Below are 14,110 nucleotides of genomic sequence, written 5' to 3'. Positions count from 1 at the left end.
TCTACCGGATCTTGTATACACAAGGCTTCAAAACCGCAGCCTCATCCACCGTCTCTTCCGCATCAATAAACTTGGGCCTCTTGGCCATGGTCGGCAGCTTCCCCCCAAGCTTGCTGCGGTCGTTCTCGACCTCTTTCCGCACACATTTCCCCTTGACGGCCGGCGCGGCCTTTATGAACCGCATCTTGACGAACATCTTGTTGCTCAGGTCGATGGCGGCCGCCCCCTGGCCCTGGTCCTGGCCCACCAGCATGAACCCGCGCTTGTTCAGAACGTCAACGAACGCCGAGACGTCCGTCTGCTGTCTGTTGTCCTCGACGCCGTCCACCTCAACCAGCAGCGTCTTCTCGTCCACAGCGCCGTCCTCGCCAGCGCCCTTGCCGCCCGCCATCTTCTTCCCCGCAGCCGGCTTGCGCCGGTGCCCGACGCTATGCTCTACAACACGACCGCCGCCGCCTCCCTTCTTGCCACCAGGCCCAGCCGCGCCGCTGCCGAACCGGCTCTTGATCTCCGCGACCCACAGCTCGCCTTTCCACCGGAGGACACGGTAGGCCTCCTCGATGAAGTCGACCCAGTTAGTGCCCATGAGCGCCAGGCAAAATACGGCGACGTCAACGGACCCGTTTGCCAGCGGGAGGTTGGCAATGTCGGCCTTGGTCACGAGCGGGGACGGGCTGTGCAGATCGAAGCTGAGGACCTCGAGGCGGAGCTTGCCCTTGTCGCGCTGCAGCTCGGCGGCGAGCCGGGCGTCTCCGCAGCCGAGGTCGGCGATGGTACAGACGTTGGTCGTGCGGTTGCGCGGGAGGGGCTGGAGGTGCGCCTGCGGCTGGGGCGGGGCGGCGCCGTTCTCCCCAGGGGCGGCTCTCCTGCTGCTGTCCCTGGGCGGGTGCCGGGCGCGAGCCCTTGTGCGGATGTCGGTGAGGTAGCCCTCGACGGGGTTCTCGGGCCAGACCTCAACCTGCCGCCGGAAACCCTCGTGGTACTCTGTGAACATCTCTGGAGAGCCGGCGAAGAGGGAGAGGGCTTCGGCAGAGGGCCGGGTGTAGAGCGTCTCGTTGAGGTGGCGGAAGCGTGCCGAGATCAGCTTCTCGCGCATCGAGGCCTGGAGAGGGGTGAGTTTTGGTGGTGCTGGTGGTACTGAGGGCACAAGGGCCTGCTCGGATGGCGCTGGGGCTGCTGTTGCTGCCGCTGCGGCGTCCTTGGGCATCTGTCTGTCCTTCTTTGCCTTCTCCTTCTTGTCATCCTTCCTGGCCGCCTTGTCATCAGGCTTGGAGGCCTTATCGTTCCCATGTGCCTCAATTTTCTCCTCCAAAGGTAGTACTGGGTCCGAGTCCAGCTTCTGCCGCTTCTTTTTATCCTTCTTCGCCTTCTTCTCCCCTGGCTGCGACTGCTGAGGCTTTCCCGCCTGCGTCTGGGCATTCTCGCGCTCCATGACCTGCTCCCAAAGATCAGCCACGTTAGAGGACGTGACCTGGTCAGCCCCAGCCTGTCTCTTCCTCTTCTTAGACTTCTTGGGGCCGGGAGCGTTTGGGGCCGCACTGGCGACCTCAGGCTTCAGCTTCTCTGTTGAGACGGACCATCCTTTCACCGCGAACATGACGGGCAGACGAGACTTTGCTTGTCAAGTTCAGCCGCTGGGGAGGGTGTGGATTTTTGTTGAAGAGATAGAGAGATTATTGTGAGATGTGGGTAAGGATTTTGTGACAATTATCATCATGTGCCACGATGTGTATTTAAGAGCAGAGTTGCATTTCAGCCGTGTGAGATTTATTTGATGCTAGGAGGAATTTTTGGAATGCCCCACTTTGGCTTTTGGGGAGACGGAGGGCCGCCAAAGCCTTGGTACCTGCAGTGGGCACGCACGCTCTTGGTGAGCAGGGGTGCCTTTACAGGCTGTCCATGCCCAACTAGGCAACTTCTAAGGTCGAATCGTCCAAGCATTCAGCAAATCCCACTATGAAGACAATCTTCCCAAATGAGCATATGCCAATACTCCTACCTCGAATGAGATTGAATCTGCAGATCTAAGCTTTTTTTTCTCTCTGCCAACGAACTTTACTTGATCTGATCAATTTGATTGCTATACTGAGCGCTGTCCCTTCAAGGTGTAATGTGCGACCCCTTGTCCCAGCCTAGCGCAGAGAATCAAGCACCGTAGTACATGACGGTACCATAGTACCCTCTCTTTTCTCACGGCAATCGGTCTTAACTTCCCCTCCCCTGGTTTCACAAACTCAACGTCAGGTCAATCACCCCCTCTTCCAACCAGGCCCTCTCCTCTTCCTTTCGTGCAACCAATCACTCGCCAAATACACAAGATCTGCTCTCTCATCACCATCCCAGTCACAACGCAGTGCTCTTGAGTCTCCCAGGTGGATAAACTTGTCAGTACTACCTTGTCATATCTACCGGACTATAGTGCAATACTTTGTACTTACATACGGTATTATAGCAGATAGAACCCTCTACTACCCTTGATCATACGCACCTCCTCTTTTTGCACACGGTACCGACATACCAACAGTGAACGAAATCTGCATCCCAAAAGATCAAATCACATGGGGCACTGACTCTCAGGAACTCACACACGCACATTTGAATTTACAGAATTGAAAAACAGCCTGCTTCAACCTCTGTCCCTCCCATTGGCCTATTCATTCCCGATGCTGCCTCCAGTTCAGAGACATGTCAGCCCGCTGCTGACACAAACGCCGGCATGGCAGCATTTCTAACCAGAGACTCGCAAGCCATTCTCCTCACATCCATGAACAACGTGCCGGATACGCCATGACAAATGAAGGAAACAAAGAGAGAGAGAAAAAAAAAGGAAAGCAGGTTCTTCGGCCTACAAGGTAGCACGCCTGACCCAACTTTGCTTGCTTCTCCGCACTCGATGCTCCCTTCCCCAGAGTCTATCACGCCCGGACGCCGGCTCCTGCATGCGACCCAGCAGCCCAGCTCGGACAGCATCCAGGCCGAGAGAGGAGCCACCAACGCATGGTCTGCTGGTCTTCTGCTTGCATATGTCATCTTGCCGATGGTGACCTACTAGTCAACTTTTGCAGGAGACGGGCGCCCACGCGACTAGATAGTGCCTCCCGCCCGCATGGACATTCCTCACCACCGCCCTCTCTGCCTTCTCAAGTAGTACAGAGCGAAGACGACATCACGAGAACTATCGCCGCTCTTGAGATGACCCGAGATGGTGACGGTCTGACGTCGTGCTCGCTATTATATTCTCCCGGCCTCTCGTCTTTAGGTTTGTGCCCTGCTCGGGGCTTGTCTCCCGTCAGATTCCTGGACACCGCCAGGACGGCGGGCGGTCGGCAAGTCTGCGTATAAAATGTAGGTTTACTCTCACTCAAATCTGTGCGAGGAGGGTAGCCATGGTTGTTCCCCACTGTGTCCTTTCGAGTCACACTCTTGTCCTCCTTAGCACAATATATCGTTAGGTATCTCCCTTGAAAACTGTGAGAGACCTGTCTCCTCTCATCCCGCGGGAAAACCTTCTGCTTTGTCTTTCTCCTACCGCGCCGTAGCCAGTCGTTGATATGATGAGACTACCCGCCCTTATTTTCTTCTCCTTCTTGGGTGTAGTATCCTCGGCGCCCTACAGCGAGTACATCCTGGCTCCCTCCTCTCGAACTGTCTATCCAGTCTCCGTATATAATGTCAACGGTACCGTTAGCAATGCCGAGGGGCTGCTCAACGGTGCCAACAGCACAGTGACATTCGAGGCATCATCTGCCGTTACCCTCGACTTTGGCAAGAACATTGCTGGCCAGGTCTCTCTCGTGGCTGGAGATTCGGTCTACTCAGAGGATGCCGTGATATGGATCACATTCACCGAGTCCAGCGAGTGGATCAGCGGGAATGCCAGCGATTCTACGGCTACCTATGGTCTGGATGAACCCATGTGAGATCACTGTCTCTTTCTGGAGATGACTTTCGGCTCATACTCTGTGCGCAGATTCCTGCCCGTCGGACAGGGCGCTGGCCTATACACGGTAGACAGAAAGCATGCGAGAGGCGGCTATCGGTACCTAAGTCTCAAGAACAACGGGACCGGCGACATTGAGCTGACTGGCCTTGCTGTCTACTATACAGCTTCGCCTACCTCGGACCTGCAAGGCTATACAGGATATTTTCACAGTGATGATGAGCTTATCAACAGGGTCTGGTATGCAGGAGCGTATACAAATCGTACGTACTATTCTCAAACTCACACGGACGGTCGTTTCGAGCGATGCATTGTAAACTGCCAAAAAATTTAAAAAAATTTAAAAAAAATTTACTGACACAAGCATTTTTCTACAGAGCTTTGCAGCATTGACCCTCAATACGGAGATGCGCTGATTCATGAGAATGGTCAAGTAGACCCGCCAACCTTTCAGACCTGGTATGTGTCTATATTGCATGAATCCTGGCGAGTCTATGATGCAGCTAGCTAATGAAGGGAATCATTACCACCTCCAAGGTACTACAACTACACCATAACTAATGGATCAGTATGCCTCGTGGACGGCGCCAAGCGGGACACCCTCGTCTGGCCAGGCGACATGTTCATCTCCGGGCCCTCCATTGCCTACAGCACCTACGACATGGACGCCATAAAGAACTCGATGGAATCCCTCCTCCTCCTCCAGACCGCCGCAGGTCTCCTGCCCTACGTCGGTGTGCCCTTTTTTAGTATCATCAACGCAGTCTCCTTCACATATCATCTCCACAACCTGATCGGCATGTACAACTACTACCATTATACCGGTGATCAGGCCTGGATTACCCAATACTGGGACCAGTTCAAGCTTGGCGTGGGCTGGTCTCTCAGCAACGTAGATGACACGGGCTTGATGGATGTCACGTCCAGCGCGGATTGGCTGAGAAGTGGCATGGGTGGACATAATATCGAAGCGAATGCCATCTTGTATTACGTTCTGAACCTGGGGATCGAGCTGGCCGGCGTGTTGGGCGATGCCACGGCCGCGACGGAGTGGAGTGCTGCGGCGGCGAGATTGAAGGTGGCAGCGAACTCGTTGCTATGGAGGGAAGACCTGGGCTTTTACGTTGATAACGAGACCACGACTATGACTCCGCAGGATGGGAATAGCTTCGCTGGTACGTTTCGCCTCGCCAGCACGCTGTTTTATCAGAGCTGGCCCAAACCAAGCAGTGACCACTCAGTTTGCTGACTCCCCGTCGTCCAGCGCTTGCCAACCTGACTCTCAACTCCTCGCAGGTCAGCTCCATCTCTAGCAACCTGAAGTCCCGGTGGGGCCAGTACGGTGCCCCTGCGCCCGAGTGTGCAAGCACCCCGGCGACCATCTCGCCCTTTGCTAGTGGATTTGAGCTGGAGGCGCACCTTGTTGCGGGTGACGCCGAGGCAGCGCTGGAGCTTATGCGTATACAGTGGGGTGACTTTATGTTGGACGACCCGAGGATGACCAACTCGACGTTCATCGAGGGGTACAGTGCTGATGGCAGTCTACACTACTCTCCCTATACCAATGACCCAAGGTGCGTGCGTCCCAGTCCACCGCCGTCAGGGCCAGGTGTTTTCCTTTTCTTTCCTTGCTGCCCCCTCCTACCCAAACCACACTCCCCTTCTCTCTTCACACACCAGATGGGTTTGGAGGGCCACCACAGCTGACCTCGGGCGCTCTCGCAGGGTCTCACTTGCCCACGGCTGGTCGACTGGTCCAACCAGCCTGCTCAGCCGTTACGTCGCCGGCATCCAGATCGTGAGCGCGGCCGGACAGGAGTGGAAGATAGCGCCTGCGGTGGGCGACCTCACGACCGTCTCGTCGGGCATGGCCACGACCTTGGGCAACTTCACGGTCGACATCACCGCGGACGGCAGCGGTGGCATCACAGCTTTGAGCTTCAAGACGCCCGCCGGAACCACAGGCGACGTGGTCCTGCCGAGCGATACTGCGGGGTCTTTGACGACTAGTTCAGGACAGACGATCGCTCTGACAGATGGCGTGGCAACTGGCTTGAGTGGTGGGAACTGGGCACTGACTTCTTAGAAGGATTTTTCCCCTATACTTTTCCATCATTATTTCTCTTCTTCCATCTCGTCTACTGGCGGAGGAAACGTTAGACATGGGATGCAAAGAGGTGTGACGTTTGCTGAGTAAAACGATATATAATTCACTATTCGTCCATCGATCATGAATTACGAGACCTGGAAAGTCGTCGTGTTCTCAACATGAACAAATCGGTTTGTGATCTGTCCCTTCTGAGAGGGAATCCTTTTCGCCTTCCTAGAGAGGCTCTGTCTTTGAGATCTTGAGCCGGCTTTGGCTAGTGACGTTACAGCATAAAATGCTGTTCATATTAGTCGAAAGGTTCTCCGGGATCGGGTTCGAGGGTGGTTACATGGACAAGTATAGATGGGCCCTTTGGCTGGCTCGGTCCCGAACGAATAAACTTCGTCTTGTCTGCCGATGTAAGCTACTGTCCGGGCCGAATCCATCTTCGACCGGCCTGACGATCCTGTCGCCTGGATTCAAATATTAGGTAAGTAGGCGCGGCATTTCTCGGAGCCTGCCTAGAGTCCTGCAGTCCGCCGGAGCAAGCAGAGATAGAAGAAATGGAGACGGCTAAGTGATGGAACGTGCTGTCAAGAATGGAGCCTAACAGATGAGCCTAGCATTGTAGCTCTGAGCTACTATTAGTTTCGGACGTAAGGTCCTGACATGACTTGAAAGGGGGATCATGGGCAACGCAACACCAGATTGCGCTACCCCCTCAGTGTGGCACCTGTGGGCCCCGAGAGAGAGAAAGTGAGAAGGATTGGGGGAGAGGAGGGGGGGTGGGGGTGGGCGAGAACGAAGAAGGATGGTTCTGGGGTTTACAATGACTGTTGGCGCCTGGCAGAGAGACCGAGGGGGGAGGGGGGGGGGAGCCGGGTAAGCTCAAAGAAGCCCCCCGAGGAGATCAAGCCACATCATGTCTCTGACGGCTTGGCCGTAATGCCCAAAGTCGCACAAGCGCCTCGCCACCGCTGTGTGTGTGTGTGTGTGTGTGTGTGTGTGTGTGCACGCGTGTGGGCCTTGCCATGCCATCCCATGGTGATGAGGGAGGACGAGATGAGGTAAATGGTTGCGGAGGGCGAGGTCGAGCTGGCAAAACAAACCCCCTGGAGGCAGCTGCAGGCTGAGCGTTCGCCTGAGGTGGTCGACCTCTTCAAAAACTTAGTTCGTTTCCCTCGGACTTGAGGTGGCATGAAACAAGCCTGCCATCGTCATCTTTGAGCAAGGCTGCTCACTACAACATCAGGAATAAAGCCGACTGGTCTGGTCCCTCAGCCTCCATCTCTCTCTGGCGCAGCATCGAGCCTTTCTTGTGGGCAAGTGCCGGTAGCTCCATCGTGTTTCCCCTGGTCTACCCCAATATTGAACTTGTCGCCCGGGGCAGTTTCCTACTTGGGGAACGCACGGGAAGCCATAATGACTTGTCATGGGCTTTTGACAGCGGAACTAGCAGCCTTATGCCCGGCGCTTCTCACTAGCACGGCGACCGTTGAAGGAGGAAGGGCCGATGTTTCCGTATTCTTGCGATGTCCGGCCTCGAGTAGAGAACCATATTCTGCCGAGCCTCACGCTTGTCCAGATTCCTTGCCGAGGTGATGGTTGACGGCCCTGTGAGGCATCCAGAACACTTTGCTTGGTACTTTGCTGCAATGTGAAGTGAAGGGTGACCAATTTCTGCGTCATCGACGTGGGAAAAGTGACAGCGGCTTCGGTGCAAAACGGTGATCCGAAGACCATCAACGTGCGTCATGTCCCTCTCCACCCATGGTGGGCAATAGTTCTTCTGGAGGGGCCAAGGCCAAGACAGGTGTGAATGACCAAACCCCCCCAACTTCGTATCTGGAAGGGACTTTGAGCGATGGGCCAAGATCTGCCATCGGCTGGGTCCGTTTTGCTTGTTTTATCAAACTTTCGCGCTTAGCCAGGATGTTCGACGCCACAGTATAAAGTTTTGTTGAAGGGGTTTTCTGGCCGTGCGGAAGCCATGATTTTTTGACATGTGGAATATGATCTTGTAGGGTTTTGGCCATCGTAGAGGAGGGGGCAAAACCCCAATGGATGCGTGCTGGGGAAGAGGAATGAGGATAGTGGACCATGCATAGGCAGTGAGATGTTTCCCACGGCAGGGTCATCCCAGAAGGTTAGGTTGATTACATAATACATGAGGTAAGTAAATTGACCTCATCTCATCAATGCACCTTCCTTGCTCGGTACGATATTCTCGACAAGGGCCGCCGTGACGAGGAAATCGCGCCCGACTTTCTCCACAGCCAAGTATTCTTCTGCTGCTTTTCTTCCTCTGTCTCACATTCTCCCTCCTTGTCTGTCTCTCTCGCTCCCCTCCCCTCCTCTCCCTCAACCCCCCTTCGGCCCGCCATTCCCCCTCCTGATGAGTTTGTGTCGTACAGCATATCACGTTGTGGAACGCCGATTTAGTATGAGCACATCTTCGATTGGCTGCTGCGGAAGGTGCTTCTGGATTGAAGCACTGAGAATCGGGGACCAAGCAGAGACAGAGACAAGAAGACGAGACGGGGCCAGATGATGCACTTCTCTCTCCCAGCGCACAGTGCCCACGAGCCGGCAAGAGAGAGTCAGACAGTCACAACACATCGATGCTGGATCTCTCGCGCTAAGCCTCGTGCGCCCGATCGTCACAAATTACCGGGACCGGGGGTTGGACTGTGGCGGTTTCTGGGTCTCTCAGTCCTATTCATGACCTGGCGCTAGACAAGCCATTTACTGCATTTCCAGGGCGGTCTGCCTTGCCTAGTGCTCGGCAGGAGGCATCGTCTTGCTTCTCTGGTCGGAGGGAGAGGCGGTGGGGGGGGGGGAGGCATGTCCAAGCAGGGGGCCGCCTTGATGTGCTGCTCTCTGAGCCTGACGGTCACCAAAAGGGGCAGCCAGAGCCAGAACCAGAGCCCGCGTCCGAGCTAGGAGGCAAGGCACCCGGACCTTTTGTCACGCGATAGTCGTTGTTGTCGCCCTCACTGCTGTTGCTGGCCGTCATGCATACAGCGGTACCCAAGATGTCTCTTGTGCTTCTTGGCTCACAGGGAGGGGTTGGACACGGCCTGCAGGTACTCTTGAGTGTGTACCGGGTTGACGACGCTACAGTATCAACCTCCAGTACCCCGTGTGCGTTTCACAAGTCTCCTCGATATGTTCTGCGCTGCCAGTGCCCTCGAGTCACTTGCCTCCTATCCCAACCACGTTGGGTCATCTCTTAGGCTCCGGCAAGCAAACAGTTCGGGTCAAAATTCCCCTTCTTAAATCTTCCTAGCAAGTTATCGCCCTGAACCACCCTCCTCTTTTTTCTTCTTCTTCTTTCTTCCATTTCCTCTCTGTTTCTCTCTTCTCGGTCAATTGCTCCCGAATTGCATGTTCCTTAGTTCAGCCATGCACATCCATTGCGTCCTCATATGCACGTCCCCTTCCTTGCCCCCACCCCCCCCCCCCCAAAAAAAAGATCTCGGCGTATCCTTGGACTTCTTTCTTTCTTCTTTTGTTTATTGTTTTCTCCTTTTTTTCAGCCTTGAGAGCGTCTTAACCCGTTCAAGTGAGGAGAAGGGATCGAGATCGAGATCGAGAAAAAGAGCTTGAAGGAAGCTGTTCGAGTTGTGCATTCAGTATTTAAACTACACTGGGCCTTGTCTGCCTATTGGGAGAGCACCATCTATCTAACATGTTGCCCCCTTTACTTTCTTGTCAAAAGTCTTACCTGGATCGCAATCTGGATACGCTACGGTATCGTAATCTACTCGGTCCTTTTTGTTATTATTATTATTATTATTTCAAATAAAGAAAAGAAGCTGCTGTGTACCGTTACCCATCTACCTCACTCGACTTGTGCCCAAGTCTCCGCAAGAGTTCTACCTCGTCCCCAATGCGGCTCAACCAAGAACACTATCAAGTCCCCTCATCCATCAACAAACAGCCTGATACCCTAGGTCTCAGACCTTCTCGAACGTCGGCCCAGCTCATTCTACCTTGTTGTGGCCGCAGCGTCTGCAGTGTGATAACGTTGTGCCTGCCAGACTTGACCTTGGCATCGCGCTGTGTCCTCTCGCTCTACTCTCCGAGCTACAGCCAGGGGAGTCACAGCTCAGGGCAAGACGCACAAGGACTAGATGGCAGAGGGGCGTACATGGCTGCCATCAGGCCACTAGTATAGATACAAAGCCCCGGGTACGACCACAGCTGCGGCCAGCCAACCTCTGTTCTACCGACACGCCCCAGGGAGACCTCGAGTTACACCGACTTGTTTCAGTCGCCGCTGTTGAGGTGTGCGTTATAAACGTTCTGGGCTGCTCACCCCAGTGCGGTGCTTGCTTCCTGCTCTCCTGGGTCTCTACACGTAACTGCGCACAACGGCGGAAAATAATTGGTCTGTCTTGCTCCCTCTCGAAATCATCCCAGTTAGCTGTTGTCTCGGTCAGATATTTTCTGCTGCGACTAGGATATCCAGGACCCTCCAGTTAGTATTTTCAAATCCCCAGATTTCGGCACTTCCGGGTCCCCCTTAGGTGGTCTGAGCCTGACCTGCGCGGTCCTGGGGCGATCAACGCCCTGTGCCACCATTCCCCGGCCGACGATGTAAGGAGACCATCCCAAGATCGCGTTCAACGCCAGAAGACAACAACAACAACAACGACGACGACGACGACGACGACGACAACCGTTTGGCCTCGAACAAAACGCTCGACATCAGCATAAGAAGGAACCAAGTCATCAGAGAAGAAGTATCGTCCCCAGAGATGGATGTTGCCGCCATGGCTCCTGAACAATCGCTCGTCGATGACTTCAAGCCTCGAGAAGCGTCGCCTGCCATGCTCAACAAGGAGAACTCGCCTCCAAAGAAGCCAAACATCAGGAAGCGGACAAAGACAGGCTGTTTGAGTACGTGAAACTATTTTGGTGGTGGTCCTTTGGGATAGGGCTACCGACTTTATTCCACATCGTGTGAATGCTGATCTTGACTTACAACAGCGTGCCGAAAGCGTCGCATCAAATGCGACGAGGGCAAGCCGATATGCAACAACTGTATCAAGTCTAAGAGACAGTGTGAGGGCTACAACCAGCGGGTTGTTTTCAAGAGTCCAATGGGTGCGATACCTGGGAGTCATTTCGGACCTTTGCCGTATCACCATCATCACGATCCGACCGAGGCTCTCGTCAATGCGCAATTGACCGCAAGTCAGGGAAAGACGTCTTCTTCGGCCCAGGGTCCACTTCCAATCATCGCGCCCAAACCGCCGAATCTAGAATACGGCAATCCAGCGCATTACCCTTATATCCATGGCCATCCAGGCCTGCATCGAGCCAACTCGACGGCCTCTCTTGGCCTGGGAGTCCATCAGTCGCAGTACGTCATGGGTGCTATCCCAACCGAGACTTACTATGCGCAGTCAGGCCTTGAGATGACAGCTTCTCCGACTCGAACGAGCCAGCCGGCCTTGTTCGATTTGCAACAGATGCCCACGCCCCAGCAGCAGCCTCCGAATGGCTTCACGTTGCCTGAACGTCGACATACATCCCATTCTATCATAGGAAGACCCGCCCCGATGTTACACCAAATGACGTTGAATCCACCCATAGCACAGTCATATTCCGCGACAGGACTTGAACCATCCGAGGAAGCTGGGTCCTGGGTGTTTGACGAAGGAGATCTGTCTCTGGATTCAGAGGACGACGAAATCCTCGCCAACAACCATCTCACAAGCTTGGATGCAAACGATATTGGCTCGATTATGACGAACGATCTCGACAGGTCGCTAGATCCGTACGGAACACAAGTCAGGTCATTCCATGCCCTTGCCCACGAGAATGTTCTGGTCAACTATATGCCCTCTCTCTCAGACACGCCGCTGAATGATGCAAAGACGCGGGACATTTTCTGGTACTTTGTGAACATCACCGCTCCAGCTATCAATCCGTACGAGCGTAATCCATCACGACCATTCTCCGGCGAACCGATCCCACGATCTAGTCAGCATATCTGGACTTGTAAGTTGTTATCTGCCACAAATCATATCCATATTCTCTCAAAGCAGCCTCATTGACAATGATTTAGATGTTTTCCCTCTGCAATCCTTCCATCATCCCGCTCTGTTGCAAGCCATCCTCGCCCTGGGCAGCCTGCAGATGGCAGAGCTCGCGGGCGGTGCTCCCACGGCCCCATGGGTACACTCTAGTCGGTGTATCAGCAGGATCGCCAAGATTTATCAGAGTGCTGAAAGAAGGGCCCAGCCTTCTACGTTGGCTGCCACGTTACTACTTGCCTTCTTCGAGGTGTGGACTTCGAATCACGACAAGTGGTGTACACATATGATGGGAGCGCGGCAGATCATCAGGGAGACACCGTTTCGGCAGATGAGCAGGCAGATCTGGACAATCCACCGACAACGCTATCAGCAGTGGGTAGAACTGGAGACACAGAATCCATTTGCGGCCTTCATGCCGCAGGCTGATCACCCGAGCCACGAGCTTGCGGAGGTGGACCTGGACCTCCTGAGAACCCTCACTGGCAAACAGGTCTACTTTGCGGAGGGAGCGGGCTGCTCGTGGCAACCGAACATGCGGAGCTGTACCGCGCTGGACCTTGAAAATTACGAGCATCTCGCCGACCTATATTGGTGGTTTTGTAAGATGGATGTTTATCAGGCCATGCTTGGCGGATCCAAGCTGTTGTGAGTACTGACATACCACCTATTCCCCCTTCCCAAACCAAGTGATGTCGATCGAACCGAACGAGGAGGGACTGACACCGGAGCAGTATGGAATATGAGCTCTGGACGCAGTGTCCGCCACGAGCACCAATGAACAGAATCAACCAGATGTAAGATACAATTTTTTGGCTCGATTCCTGTCTTTCCTCCCTTCCAGCTTTCTAGAGAGTGAAAATTAATAAAGCTAATGCGGGCTCAGATTCGGCACCTTCGACCATTTGGTCCTCCTCCTAGGCCGTGTGGCCAACTACGCCGCCACCGACCTCCCGCGCAAGCATAGAGCAAGAGCCCGCGAGCGAGGAGGCGCAAATACATCGCCCAAAGGCCCAAACTCTCCACCCATGTTCGCAGGCATGTTTCCCGGTCGCGGCAGCATCCAGCTCCCGCGCGGGCTCAGCCCACCACGGGACAGCTTCGTCTCTGCCGCCGAGCAGGCGTGGGAAGATTTGGACCTGGAATCGTCCACCCAAAAAGCCACGGAAGAGTGGACCGCCATCCTTGCGGCGTTCAACTTGTTCAAGCAGAGCCTTGGTGCCGATTTTCAAGCCCTGAGCGAGGACGTCCAGCCCGCCCGGGAATCGCCTTTTGGTCCCACGTGTACGTACCGCACGTATAGTATCGCGGGTATCTGGATGAACTTCTACATGGGCCTTGTGGTTTTGCACAGGTCGCACCCAAGCATGCCGCCATTCGCAATGATCGCAGCGCACATGTGCGCGAAACAGACGGAGCCCTTTTCGAACGAGATTGGTAGGATCGTCGCGGGCATCACCGAGGACTGGACGGCCGAGACGATGGTGAGCTCGCTGATCGCCTCGGCGTATATTGAGTGCTGTTTCCCACTCTTCGTGGGTGCGATCCAGGTAAAGAAAAAAACACAAAATGACCCATTTCCTCTGCCCTCCCCTCGCGTCCACCCAGTGAAAGAAGGAGAGAAATGAGCTCTTGTGACTTTGCTAATTTTTATTTTTACCCTCGGCAGTTTCGGGATAGATTACAAAGACAGTGGGCGATTCGGCGTCTTCACGACATCACGCGCATGACAGGATGGAAGACGGGCAAGCAGATCGCCAACGGATGCGAGGGCGCGTGGCGCAAGGCCGCTGCGATGGGCGTCACGCCGCCTTACGAGCCCGAGGCGGAATCTGCTGCGCTGCGGCATGGCTATACGACCCGCCGCATCGATGAGCGCATCCAGGAGATTGGGGATGGTCAGAGCAGGCCTGTTTTGAAGAGAAAGGACCGGGCACATGTGGCGTTCGGGTTGCTGAGTGTTGATGAGGATCTGGAGAGGTTAAGCTTAGAAGACTGAGGTGGCTTGAGGGGGGGGGGGGGTGTTTTACTGGG

The 14,110-nt window shown here is 54.7% G+C and overlaps 3 protein-coding genes across 3 annotated transcripts; 2 read left to right on the top strand and 1 right to left on the bottom strand.

The window, feature by feature from the left end:
* Window position 1: 1 nt before the first annotated feature.
* Window positions 2-1,941, bottom strand: M406DRAFT_338403 (uncharacterized protein; the record flags this gene model as incomplete). Its single annotated transcript, XM_040921346.1, has 3 exons — window positions 2-97; window positions 131-1,612; window positions 1,864-1,941. 3 exons carry the CDS (start codon window positions 1,939-1,941, stop codon window positions 2-4), a joined length of 1,656 nt encoding a protein of 551 aa, XP_040778642.1.
* A 1,613-nt stretch (window positions 1,942-3,554) lies between these two features.
* M406DRAFT_90219 (family 78 glycoside hydrolase) lies at window positions 3,555-6,173 on the top strand (the record flags this gene model as incomplete). Its single annotated transcript, XM_040926171.1, has 6 exons — window positions 3,555-3,916; window positions 3,971-4,203; window positions 4,318-4,399; window positions 4,478-5,115; window positions 5,205-5,514; window positions 5,666-6,173. 6 exons carry the CDS (start codon window positions 3,555-3,557, stop codon window positions 6,024-6,026), a joined length of 1,986 nt encoding a protein of 661 aa, XP_040778641.1. The 3' UTR covers window positions 6,027-6,173.
* Window positions 6,174-10,864: 4,691 nt separating this feature from the next.
* On the top strand, window positions 10,865-14,075 carry M406DRAFT_39996 (uncharacterized protein; the record flags this gene model as incomplete). The annotated part of the gene is made up of 7 exons (XM_040924124.1): window positions 10,865-10,934; window positions 11,025-12,041; window positions 12,109-12,455; window positions 12,501-12,724; window positions 12,811-12,873; window positions 12,963-13,560; window positions 13,746-14,075. 7 exons carry the CDS (start codon window positions 10,865-10,867, stop codon window positions 14,073-14,075), a joined length of 2,649 nt encoding a protein of 882 aa, XP_040778640.1.
* Between the last annotated feature and the right edge of the window lie 35 nt (window positions 14,076-14,110).

Source organism: Cryphonectria parasitica, assembly GCF_011745365.1.
Source record: "Cryphonectria parasitica EP155 unplaced genomic scaffold M406scaffold_3, whole genome shotgun sequence".
Taxonomy (NCBI): Eukaryota; Fungi; Ascomycota; class Sordariomycetes; order Diaporthales; family Cryphonectriaceae; genus Cryphonectria; species Cryphonectria parasitica.
The sequence above is the reverse complement of the archived record's forward strand: the minus strand, read 5'-3'. Positions and strand labels throughout refer to the sequence as shown.